General features: G+C 41.6%; 1 protein-coding gene across 1 annotated transcript in view; it reads right to left on the bottom strand.

Annotated features, from left to right (window-relative positions):
- C15H4orf45 (chromosome 15 C4orf45 homolog) overlaps positions 1–13,916 on the bottom strand; it is a 94,510-nt gene that overhangs the window by 24,878 nt on the left and 55,716 nt on the right. Inside the window, exon 5 of the mRNA XM_051156913.1 lies at positions 4,002–4,060. Coding sequence (XP_051012870.1) covers positions 4,002–4,060 — 59 coding nt within the window. The remainder of the gene's footprint in view (positions 1–4,001; positions 4,061–13,916) is intronic.

Here is a 13,916-nt window from a genome sequence, read left to right as displayed (position 1 = left end):
TCCTTGCATTCTCTGTTCACTCATGTTGAGTGTTCCTCTGAGATTTTTCACTCACTGCTGTCATCCTCTGTCATTTCAAGGGACCTGATGTAAGACTCCCTTGCCTGCTTCAGGTCCTTGATGTATCTGGCCTCTGAGTGAGAAACCCTGCTCACAAGGCCCCACCCCTTCTCTGCCCCAATGAATCTTGTGGTTCTTAGTGCTGACTGCTCATCTAGGCAGGAAGGGAGATCAATTTAAAACACCCAATCTCTGGGTCCCAGCCTAGATCAAGGGAGTCACTCAACTTAGACTGAAGTATTAGCTTGATGATTCAATGTCTTCTCCAGCAACTTTCTGGTGACATTAACTATGCTTTATAAAATTATGGCATGCATGTGCTTAGCTGCTTTTTTGGTACCACATTGTCTCCTCTCTTCGTTTATCTACAGTCTACCCTCTTTAAAAGCTCAATTGAGCCCGAGCCTTCTCTGATCTCACTTTCTTTTGGCTTGTCAGGATAGATGAAATGCCTCCTAGCTGATCTTGTCATAACTGTTCTCATCACCTCCCACCCACTCTCCACTCAGCAGTCCAACTTTCTAAGAGGGACCTCAGCAAAAGGACATGGACCATGTTCCTTCTGACTCAAAGCCTTCCCGTGAGCTCTCTTTGTTCTCAAAATTCTCCACACAGGTCCACCACTTTCCATCAAGTCTATCTCCTGCCTTCCCACTATCCTAGGATTTGCTGTAGTCCAGGCGTGGATCCTAGTTTGCTGCTTCTTCTGCCTGGCTCAAGAAGCTCCTGGTGCCAGGATGAACTCATACTCACCTTTTCAATATCACCTTGATAACAGACTAAATTCACATTTGTATGTAAACTTATGAAAGAGAGGAGACAAATTGTAGCAAGGTAAGTGCCTAGATTAACCAACACCGACTTTATCCAAAGCAGTATCACTTCACTTCCTCAGTAGCTCTTCAACCTTTAGGCCAGGTTCTTGCCCAAAGGTCCTTGAAAACATGTTTTGTAGTGAACTGTTATATCACAAACTGGATGAAGCCGAGAATGACCTTGACCTCTTGACCCTACCTCCACTTCTTAGGTGCTATATCACAGACATGCACTGATGCGTCTGACCCAGGATGGTAACTTTTCTGCCCCTCCCCCAAAAGCACGTGGCTTCAAAAAACAAAAACAAAACAAAACAAAAAAAACCCAAAAACCAGCCTTGGTTGTCTTGGTACTCAATAGCTAGCTCAAGCTGACCTTTCACTTACAATGGTCTGAGACTGGGGTGATGGATCAGTGGTTAAGAGCACTGGCTGCTCCTACAGAGGACCCAGACTCAATTCTCAGCACCCAGATAGCTCAGTAACTCCAGTTCTGTACCAGGTGCCCTGTTCTGGCCTCAATAGGTACCAGGCATGCACATGGTGCGCAGACACATGCAGGCAGAACACCCATATACATAAAATAAAGGTTAAAAGTGTTTTAAGAAAACTAAGACGCATGTTTGCTCCCCAGTGCCACACATACACACATATACCCCAAAAGACATGAGTGTTGCATTAAAAAAAAACAAATAGTTGTTCTCATTCTCTAGAATACAAGTTCCAGGGAAAGTGTGCCCGGAGCCTGGCTTGTTTGCTGTTGTGAACTAGCCAGATTTTCAGCTGCAGAAGTGCTGAATGTGAGTCCTACTGCTGCTACTTGAGAGAAGAAAAGCATGGGAGCTGCCTGAGAGGCCGAATACTACCTTACCCAGAAAAGAGGGGCCCTCAATCTAGTCCCCCCGCAAAATCCAAAAATACCATGGGGGTTGGACACCTCCACATCCATTGTGGTTTAGTACCCCAACAGAAAGGTTTCTAAGCAGCACAAGTGTTTAGTCATAGACATAAGCATCCTCCAAGGTGCCCATGTCTAACTTGTTAAAATTTGGACCTCCATCCCAGAGGCCATAGAAGAATCTAGAAACTACCAACATTTAAAGACGTTTCAGCTTCTCTAACTATAATTTTTCTGGCTATGATCCTATTTATTAATTTGCCCTTGCTATGGTTTGAGTGTTCCCCTAAGGCCCGTATGTTAAAGGTTTGGTCCCCAGTGTGTGGGGTGGCTGGGCAAAAGGGCTGGGAGTATATATAGCTCAGTGGTATAAAGTGTGGTCATGGTTAAGCTCCTGGACTTGGTCCATAGGGAGAGGAAGAGAGAGAAGAGAGAGAAAAGGAGGAAGAAAGAGGCAAGGAGAAGGAGGATGAGAAAAGAAGAAATAATAGTACCTAGAACCCCGTGATTGATTGGTCTTGTGATCATGGGGGTATGCCCTAAGCTGGATCTTGGGACCCTAGTTCTTTCTTCTGTCTTTTATGAGGCAAACGACTTTGCTCTACCATGAGATTTTTACCATGATATACAGTTTTGCCTAGAGACAGTGAGTCTTAACTGATCCTGTCAAGAACCTTTAAAATTGTGAGCCAGAACAAGTCTTTTATCTCAGTATGTTGTTTACCTCTCGGGTATTTGTCATAACCAAACACTGGCTAATTCAGTATTCACACAGACAAACTGATTTTGGTGTTTTCCTTACTAAATTAATGCTCAATTTCCAAACTTAATTTGCAATCCTCTAAATATGAGGATTTTTATAAACATTTTGCATCCTTATGACTTGGTACAATCCATAGAATAGTCCCTGGAAATAAAGGTAACATTTTCTCTCTAGGAAAAATGTTCACAGCTTTGGTGTTTCTCAGCTATTTTCCAAGAAGGTATTTTAAAGAGTGTAGCACATTCACACTTTCTCACCAGCAGTTGTTAAAGGTGTCCTTAATTTCCAATAGCCTCTCTCTGGTAGTTTCTTTGCTGGGAAATAGTTGGTAAAGCATTTACAATAGATGTAAGCAATGCTATTTAAACAAAGGGAGTGGTGTTTTTCACATCGAATGTATGCTTTTTATGTAGCACAGTGAAACTCTTTCTATGTGTCTTTCCATAAGAACAGTGGCTATTACAGCTGTCACTGGACAGTACCTGATAGGCTTTTTAAATATTTATTTGATTCTATGTTATGTATATGAGTGTTTTGCCTGCATGTATGTATGGGTACCATGTGTATGCTTGTTGCCCACAAAGATCAAAAGAAGTCGACAGATCTTCTGGAACTGGAGTAGATGGTTGTGAGCAACAGTGCAGGTATGGGGGAACCTAACATGGGTTCTCTACAGGAGCAGGAAGTACTCCTAACTACTGAGCCATCTTTTCACCTCCCAAGGGACTTGATGTCTCTTTCTATGTGGTCTACTTTATGTTAGCAGAAGAGACAAAATGCAGTAATTTTGTGCACGCCAACATCAGTATCCTTCAAGAATGAAAACTGGAGACAAGCAGTGCCCCTCCCCCACCGCCACCTCCACAAATCTATACAGACGACACTATTATGTCTCTAGTCTTGGCTGACCTTCTTCTTCAGACATCTGGATTGTGTTCCATTTAGACAAGAGCTCAGTGTTTGTTCTTCCCCAGTAATTTAACACACTTGGAGCTACACATGTTTAATTTTTGTTAGTGGCTACCTTAAGACAACATGAATTCAAGCCATTATGTGACTTCAGTAAGATTATGTTTATTAATCAAGGCTACCTGTGATTGAGGTTTCTAGGCCAACAGCATGAAATGAGGTCTTTTTAACTAAAAAAATTAATGATACTTACAAGGTTTAAACTCTTCAGTGTTCGTCCTTTACAGCTACAGGCTGGCGTCTCTTTCCCTCACTGTAGCCTAGCACTTTCTTTTCTATGCTACTTTGTTCTGTCCCTTTCTCCAGTTAGACTAACAGAAGATGAAATTTATTCTGTTTGTTAAAAAGAAAAATGTGTGATTTTACCTCCCACACAAATCTCTATGAGAAAATAAAAACAAAATGATAGTGTGCTTTTCAAATATAGAAAATAAGCTGTCCCTAACTTGGGAAGGGAACCCATTAACTATTTTAAAATACGTTTACACGTACTTACCAAGGGTTTTGGTAACGGTGGGTTAGTTTATCAATTGCACAATGACTTATTTCGCCATACTGTAAAAAGAGGAAAAGTAACTGTCATTCCTTGGTAAAAAGGGACCCACATGTCTAAAGTCTAAGCATCTACATCCCCTCAGAAAGGGAGTCAGGTTGGAAAATGGAGTAGGAATGCTAAAGTCAGCTAAAAGAAAATCAGAGGAGATGGTTGCTTCCTGAACAGAAAAGACACTCTGACTGTAAGCTCCACTCCCTCAGTGTGAAGAGAAAGAGAGCTGAGGGACCAGGTGGTCTAGCCCAGAGTCCCTGAGTGTCCCCATTTCTTCTGACTCTGTAAGGAAGCAGCACTGTGGACTATCAGCCATCACTTTTAGGTGGGCAGTCAAGGGCTCTTGAGAGTTAGCAAACGTGGCAGCCAAGTAAGGAAGTGTGGCGTTAGACTCCTGTAGCAGATCTGAAAACTCTCAGATAGTTCTGAAACTATTTGGTAGCTAAATATCAGTTTTACATTAAAAAAAAAAAAGGCATGAAATCCAACACCATTCTGTGTGCACTTGAATGATGTATGATTTCTAATGGATGATCTCTAAGTGCCGGCTTCTTTCCCCATCTTACAAATGAGCCAGGAAACAAGACTGGCATGTTCATATTCGAAAGGGTTTGGGTTTACAACCACTTCTCAGTTTTTCCATACGATGATTGAAAAAACAACAGCATGAAATATCAAAAAGGATTTCCCTTCTGCTCTGGGATACATTTTTAAATCTTATATTGATAGGAGATGGCAGATTCATAACAACTCAAAAAAGAACAGTAACCGTGAAACCTCAGCCCGGCTGGTACCCCGAATGTTCTTATCCTTCTCCCCTCCTCTTGGCCAAGCTTTGGCTTCGAACGACTTTGCAGCCTGCCTGCCTAATTGTTGTTTGTGCTCTATTCCTTATGCTACCTGCTCGCTCAGGTGACGCAAAATGGCAGTCACCTGCTCCCATCCACCAGAAAGCAAATGTACAAAGGAAGGGGCCAGAAAGAGTTGACTGCAGAGTTGCCCATTAGCCAACAGAAAATGTGTTAAGTAGTAATCTGCAAACAATGGGAAGGTCACAGTATCAGTTGATTCCTAGCGAGAAATTAATTCAACTCAATTCATAAATAATTTTATCATCTTCTTTGGACAAATATACTGGGTCTTGGGTGATCTTTGATCTTTTACTACTGATTTTTAGTAAGAAAAAACATGACATCTGCTTAAGAAATACTGAGACTATATGTTATATTATCTTACTAAGCTTACCCTTTTGTATTTTAATTTATTATACACCATGATTTATTTGAGTGGCCAAGCTCACTAAGGTAGGTGTTACACGTAATGAACTCAGAATCATGTACAACACTTATGTTGTCCATTATCCATAATAAGGAAAATATTGATCTATTGATTAATTCAGCTGGGGATATAACTCAGGGGTAGAGTACAAGCTCCTGCATTTCATCCCAGAACTACAAATAAATAAACAAGAATCTAAAAGTTTTTATGTGATCCACCAATAAATATTTTTAAGAAATGAGTGAAAGGAACTTTTATATATTCTCTGAACATTTTCAATTACCAAGTATAATTATAGGTCCAAATTAGACCTTTACTACAAAGCCATGCTTAAATAAGTCTAGGTATTAGTACAATGCCTCCTAATTACATCTAGCGACTGGGAGCCAGACACGTTTTCTGAAAGAGCAAAATCTGCTAAATTTGATTTAAATGAATTGCATACATCTGCAGCTGGTTCTGTTGGTCAGCCGTTGCTTAGGATGTTCTCTTTTTTCTCAAGCCACCTCTAGAATAGCCCTGCCATGCTCGGAAGATCTTTGGGGAGTGTTTTTAGGGGCACCCTTGCTTTTGAGAGGGTGTCTGATTTAGCTTTCCTTCCTGGAAAGGACCACATTATCCTTTCTGTAACTATGGGCTTTTTCATTAGCAGAACAGACACAATGCGATGTATTTCGAGAATGTGTACACACTGAGGTTTTCTCCTCCAGCCTCCTCCCTTGGTGACACTAGGCTCTCAGTACCAAACAGTGGAGTGGAAAAAAATCCCCTCCAGCTACCTTTTGTTATGCTAATGGGTTTGTTCTCCACTTGCCTCAATTTGCAAAATATTACTGTTAACCCCTTAGGTGTCTCTCTTCCCACAGCCATGATAAGCACCCTCATTGTTGTGACTCGGCCACTAAAGGGCATAAATGTTGCCTCTTTTAGACTGGAATTACTGAATCAAGAAAGGCATAAAGGTCTTTGCAAGAATGGGGCATCTAAAGTATTCATTTTATATTCAGAGCGAGGGTTGAAACAAAACAATTCTTTCTGAAAAAATGTCAGTGTTTAAGGCTTGAATCCTGTTGTGCATTTTCCTGTCCAGAGAGAAAGAGAGAGAGAGAGAGAGAGAGAGAGAGAGAGAGAGAGAGAGAGAGACAGACAGACAGACCCACACTTCATTTTATGTCCTGTTACAGATAATTTTGAAGTCTGATGTGAACATTTTTTGTCATTGTTGTTTGACAATACTTTGTTGTTTTAAATAATTTGAACTAATTAGTCAACTTTGAGCAAGCAGTTACCACTGAGTTTTGTGAGTTTGTTAACTATAGAGGCAGAATCACTACTTTTTGTGTGTATATTCAGGCAGTGTGCAAATTCTATCATGGCTCTACAGTGCTGATAACACTATAGTTTTAAAATGAAGGCAGACAGAAACATGACTGCCCCTAGATGCCATTTGTTAGGCCCAGCTGCATGAAACACTGCGCCAGCACTGGGCTCACACTACCTCACTCAATCCAGAGAATAATGCTCCAAGGGGGTGCTATTAACCCTGGGGTAGGCAGAGTTCCAATAGTACCCAGAATTCTCATTTAGTGATAAACATACTTTTTTTCCAGATATCCAATCCAATACCAGGGTGAGGGATTTCTAAGTATAATCAAGACTGTAAATCCTTTGAAATTAAAAAAAAAAAAAAAAAGACTTGCAGTGGGTGGCATAAGCTTGTAATTCCAGTTATTTGGGAAGCTGAGGCAGGAGAATCATAATTTCTACTTCTGTCTAGGCTACAGAGTGAGTTCAAGGCCAGCCTGAACAACTTGTTGAGACCCTGTCCCCAAATGAAAAGTTGAAAACAGACTGGAATGTAGCTGTGTTAAGGAGCACTTGAGTAGTATCATACTTGAGTTGTAGGTTTAATCTCTAACACACACACACACACACACACACACACACACACACACACACACACACACGGGAGGGAAGGAGGGAGGGAGGGAGGGAGAGAATTGGCCTCAATGAGCCTAACCTAATCAACTGATATCTTAAAAAACCCTAAACTTCTTGACAAAGGGCTGTAACGCAGAGAGGTGTGAGACCTGAGGAGATTTCCCTGGTTGCTTTGAAGGTGGCTATGGGTAGGAGTTTGGGCCTTGTCCTGCTGAGGATGGCTTCTGGCTAACACTCATCCCTGTAACCACAAGGAAGTAGAGGCTGCCACAACCACATGAACTTGAAAGAGATGATACTGATACTCTGTCAGCTTTGAGAGGCATGAGCAGGCAGGCAGCCATGCTGCTCTCAGACTTCAGACCTGTAGATCTATAAGCAGATACGTCGAATTTCTGGATTTGTGAACATTTGCTATGTAGCAATAGAAAAACCAATATAATCTCTAGTCTATAAGGGATAAAACCAAAGTGTTATTAAAATACTAGTCAACACACATGACCAAAAAGGGAGAAGATAAAACTCCCTCAATTGCGTCCATTTAACAGAACAATAGTAGTAGGTTCTCCCCTAGGGCCCACGACGTGTCCACACATGTCTGGTCTCAACAACAAGGCCACACATTAGCTCATCTTGTGTAGCAGACCTAAAGTCTAATAAAAACAAACAAAACAAAACAGTGGTTGGATACTCTTAGATCATTGGTGCCACTGTTGCACTAGCAGTGGATCTTGCCAGCTGTTAGCCATAGTTGTTACTGTGGCTTGCAGGGTTTACAATTGGGTAAGACTGGTGATTACTTTTCTCTTCAGCAGTATACACTGCCTCTGCCACAAACAAATCTGACTCAGAAGCCGTATGTATAAGTCTAGCCTCATTGCCAGGCGCGGTGGTGCACGTTGTAGTCCCAGCATTCTGGGAGGCAGAGGCAGACGGATCTCTGTGACTTTGAGGCCATCCTGGTCCTCAAAGTGAGTCCAGAACAGCCAAGGTGACACACAGAAACCCTGTCTTGGGAAAAAAAAAAAAAAAAAGAATTGTCTCATTAATTATCAGAGGGAAGCCATACATAGTGGTACATACCTTTAAGCCCAGCACTCAGGAAACTGAGGCAGTTATATCCCAAGTTTAAGTCTAGCCATAGTTATAGAAAGTTAGAGATCAACGTGCGTCACATAGCCAGAGCCTGTCTCAAAACACACACACACACACACAACAACAACAACAACAACAACAACAACAACAACAAAAACAACAAAGCAAAAGTAGGCAAAGCAAATTCTCAGGTAGAAGGCAGATTTGTGTTATCTCCTCCTTGTGCTCTTCCAGGGAAATAAATGGCTTCCTCATCCATTCTGTCCCCCAAAACTCACTAGGACTTTTGTTTAGAGAAGGACCAGACCTGTAACTTTGCCAGAGTGGTTCTGTATTACAGTGGATGAGTGGCCTTCCTGTAGCCTAGCCCTCTGGTGATTACCATCAGGGCCTGAACCCGAGGAAACTCTGCTCGTGGAGCTGCTGGGAGCTTCCCAAATCTCCATGGCCCATCACTGTAGTCCCTGAAATATAGCCAGTGCCTCGTGTGCAGGTGTCTTCATTTGCTCGTGGTGTTTGGTACTGCTGTTTATGCTGGGGTTAGAAAGCGAGTCCCTCCCATTTAATTGTCCAGTTAGTACTACCACTAGTGGTGGATGGTCCCTCATTGAGAAAAGTAATTTTCATGTTAAGATGAGGGGGAAAGGGTAAGTTGTTTTCAAGCAGTTGTATTGAACTCACTGGGAGCAGAATGATTACAATCTAATGCACATGTAAATTTTTTTCTGTGCACAAATAACAAAGACTCTGGCTGAGACAAAAGCAACCTCAGTGTTCACGTCTCATCACTTCTGGATCAGTATCTACCCCGTGCTAAGCTAAGGATGGAGAAGTGAGTGGTACCAGTATTGTCACTAGACTGTTAAGCTACTGAAGGCCCCGTGGAGTGTGGCTGGGGACCACAGTACTGGCAATGATCATTTTATAAACAACAACAACAACATTTAAGCCTCAGATTCACAAGCTTAAGACCAGTTCCACAATTTTTGAGCCAAATTTGAAGCAAGCTTTAATTAAATACTGGCTAAGATTCTGGCCTCTGGCCAGGACCATGCCAGGGCTCCCAGGAAATGGTGATGAGACACATTTTGCAGAGACTTGTAAAGGCACACCCATAAGGCCTCCATATTTCCCATCAGGTCCAATCAGCAACAAGAATATATCCTGGTGGACTGCCTGCCTGGGAGCTGCTGTGTGATCCAGCAATTGGGTCAAACAAACTTGTTTAGGGAGTGAAGACATCAATAGCCTCCAGCATTTCAGGAAGTATCTGTCCTTGGGGAAGGGGCTTCAGGTTAGAGGCATTTTTGTTTCATGGATCTCTTAGGCACAGTAACTAAAACTTACAACTTTTGCTCTCCCAAATACCACAAAGCAAAGCCACCTCCTCCAACCTCCCCAGCCCGATGAATTCTTCCCCACTTAAGAGAGGTTCCGAAGCATTCATTTGCTCTGTGTGTGTGTGTGTGTGTGTGTGTGTGTGCGCACACCCAAACACAGAGCTGGGATCACATGCATAAGGCCCTCTACACTTCATGAATTCTTTCTAACCTGCTTGGCTGAGGGTCCTTGGCTTGCAAGATTCAACGGGACAGCATAGAGAATGCCACATGTCTGGTCTCATTTGCTCCACATTCTATGCATTTTTGTCAACATAGCCGAGGTGTTCTGCAAGTGTTATGTATGAATAATAGAGGAAACGATCTTTGCAACGTTATAATGCTTTAAGGATTTCCCTTCAGTGACCTTAAGAAGAGAGGATCAAGGCCAGATTTAGAAAACAGATGTCCTGGTATTTTGTCCATCTGTGCTTCTGATATTAGATCATGTACAAATGGTGGAATTCTTCCACAATAACTTTTAAAACTTATCTGTGTAATCAGACCAGTTTTACTGGAGTGTATTCTAAGTTCGTCCATCTTTTCTTAGCTTCCTGTGCTGTTGTCATTATCCAATAGTATTTGCTGAAAGTCTATAGAATGTGCTTAATTTCTGTCTTTAAGAAGCTTAATTTTATTGATTGGTGGAAGAGCCGATGCTTACATTAGAAATATACCCAAGATGTTATGTCAAGCCCTACATAGTACTGTAAGCTGTCCTTACAACTAAGGGTCAAAATTCCCTTTCCAGGTTCATATGACACAGCACTCTCTTCCTTTCTTTTTTTCTTCTCATAGTTCTACATCATAATAAAAAAAATTATAGAGAGCAAGAATGTATTTATTTTCCAAATCACCCATGACTGCCTGCAAAGTCAATTCAGTAAGTGAGGAAAGGTGCAGGTTTATCTGAGAGGCAGGTCCCTGGCTACTATGACACACTTGTTTCCAAATGTACTACATTTAAAATGTTTGTTTTAACTTATATTTTAAAATGTGCATGCATATACTACATGTGAGAATTAAGTTAGTTTGGACCAACCTAGCTCTTCAAACCTCTCTTTCCTCTCTCTCTCTCTCTCTCTCTCTCTCTCTCTCTCTCTCTCTCCTCTTCTTTCTCTTCCCTTCTCTTTTTTTCCCCCCTCCTTTTTTTTTTTTTTTCGAGACAGGGTTTCTCTATGTAACTTTGGATGGCCTGGCATTTTTTTTCTACCAGGCTGGTCTCAAACTCACAGCTATCCAGCCTCTGTCTCTCTGAGTGCTAGGATTAAAGGCTACCACACCCAGCTGCTCAGAAACACTTGGAGGATTCTGGATGTGAGCGAGATCTGTTTCTTTCTATGCCAGGCTGACACTGACATGCTTTTCGTCACAAACCTGCCTTGAACACCAGCTACAGATGTTGTTATTAATGTATTTGTATGGTCTAATAATGTTTATTATCAAGCCTATAACTATTATTATTTCAGTAAAACCTGCTAGCAATCAATCAAGACACAGACACTTGTTATATTTTAAAATAGTCTTAGTTAACCTGTGGCGGGTCAGATATCAATCCTGTAAACTACTTCCCAAAGTGGGGCATATATCCCACACTCTGCCCCAATCCCATGCCATCTGCTTCTAGTAACTTCTATTAAGCTACCTCCCATCCATAATCCCAAATACTTGCTAATATTCTTCATCTGGGCCAAATCTTCCATCCATGCCGGCCACGTGCTTTTCTTCCACCTAACCCATGGTGGCCTTCCTCTCTTTTTTCTTCTCCTCCTCGGGTCTCTCTAAGCCCAGGAACCTTAACTCCTTTGCCCTGCCCAGGTGTGTGGCCTTTTATTGGTCAAAAGATGGGTCACAGAGACAGCAAGCAGTAATTAGCATCAAAATACATCAGACCATCCTCCAACACACACAGGATCAAACACACAATTCTTTTTCTGGAGGTTCATATCCAAGTAAGACTTTATAAGAAAATTACTTTCTTCAATTTGTTTCAGGAATCCTGTAAGTGCAAACTTTGTAAAACAGCAGAAAACAAAACAAAACAAAACAAACAAATCAAGGTTTAAGGAGTTAAGTGGTGTTACTACATTATTTTCAAGGAAAACAGAGGATTTCTTTGCCCTCACTGGCTGTCAGCTGTATCCAGCACTCAGGGATGAAAGGTCATTTTTATAGTAAACCACAAACTATTAGGTGCAAATAAGTGTTCGAAGTAAAGTTGAGAACTAAGCACTAACATATCTGTCTCAGAACAAAGTACTCCAAAAACGTAGATGTTCTATGATTTATTTTTTATTGCTTATAACTGTGTGTGTGAGAGAGTGCATGTCGTCATGGAGACTGGAGGGTCAGATGCCCCGGAGCTGGGTACAGACAGTTGTCAGCTGTCTTGTGTGGGTATTTGGATCTGCAATAGCTGTCTCAACTGCTGAGCCACCTCTTCAGCCCATGCATAGCTGTTTTAGAAGAACCATTTTTTAATTTTTCTTTTATAACTGGGTTGAAGGGAGAAGCCTAATTATGCTTTTAAAATATCTCTGCCTGTGGTTGTGCACTTGCCTAGAATTCATGAAGCCCTAGTTTCAATTTCCAGTCCCACCAAATGGGACTTAAGACTGGTGGCTGCTTTTCTGATTACTCTAAATAAACCCAAAGAGAAATTAGAATTTTTGGAGTGAGGAGGAAAATGCCCACTAGTCCTGAAATATATATTTTAGCATTCTATATATTTAACAGCTCCGCACTGACTTTGGATTTTTTCTTCTTTTTTTGTAGTAAGATTTGAGAAAGGGGAGAATGCTGTTTTACTGCAGAGGGACAATGAAAGACCATGTCATCTGCTGAGAGTGTCTTTCTAGCTGCCGTAATACTTCTGATATTTGATTTGTTTTGAAGGGCGTTAAAATGCTTCTTAGATTAAAATTTCAAAAGCATGACCAGATTCTTCTTCCATCCACTATGTGGCTGGTACCTATGAACAACTTCATATTACAGGTGAGGTGCATTGTGTGTAAATGCTACTGAGTGCAGAGCTGGGAGAACACAGAGAATTATGAAGAAAAGGCTACATGCTTTAGCCAAGGAGGCAACTAGAACTGACCCATCAGGACACTGGCCACAGGGATGTGCATGTGACAAAGCAGCTGAAGCCCAGCCTTCCATTTCCTGCATCATATTCACTCACTGTATGCTTGACATGCCTGGGCTGAAATCCTGGCTCTATCAGTTACTAGCTGTGGCCTTAGGCAAAGTGCTCGCCTGTCCATACTGCAGTCTGAGCTGTGGCTCAATTTTAACGGAGAGGATCACAGCGTGTTCTCATTAAACATCCATTGTAGGTATTCTCTTATTTATCTTCCCTAATGTATTCACTAGTAAGGAAAATATCCAACAAGCCAACCAGTTTAGGGTAAACTGAATCCATCAGCCATGAAGGACTTCAGGATCTTATCAGAAATCTGTTCAAATGTCATCAAATTGTCAAAAGAAGACTCTAAAGCACGCTGATAGAATTATGGCAGTTAAAACTGTGGCAGAACTAGCAAAACCTAGAAAAATTTTATTAGCCACATCACATATGCGTATACAGGTGGATTTCTATGTTGTAAAACACAGTGGTTGTAATATACATTGCAATGACTTGATTTACTGTTGTCTTGGGGATCATACCCATGAGGAATGGCTGACCAAGTCCAATATGACATCATTTCTGTGGTGAAAGCAACTGACTTAAATCAGTTTGTCATGAGGTCAGAGTGCAGGAGCAGAAAACGGGCATCAGGAAGCCAGCTGACCTTACTGAGGTTTGGGTTAAAGCAAGGCCAGGGGTGAGGAGGCAGACCACCAGAGAGACAGTTAGAATGCCACAGCATTGTTTCAACTGACTCCTTATAATCTTGTAGAAATGAAATATATAGTTTGGCAGAGACCAAATCCATTTAAACAAGAAGAATGCATTGTTCTTAAACCCGAGATAATAGCAAAAAGTGATGGCCTTTCCTGGTTGATATTTATATGTATGCATTACTATGATACTGTAACACACATTAGGCCAGGTAACACACACACATACACACACACACACACACACACACACAGAGAGAGAGGGGGGGGGAGAGGAAGAGGGAGAGAGTGCGTGTGTGGGTGTGTGTCTCATGGTTTTCACTGTCCT

The sequence above is a fragment of the Acomys russatus genome, chromosome 15, assembly GCF_903995435.1.
Source record: "Acomys russatus chromosome 15, mAcoRus1.1, whole genome shotgun sequence".
Taxonomy (NCBI): Eukaryota; Metazoa; Chordata; class Mammalia; order Rodentia; family Muridae; genus Acomys; species Acomys russatus.
This window is presented reverse-complemented; position numbering and strand designations above follow the sequence as displayed.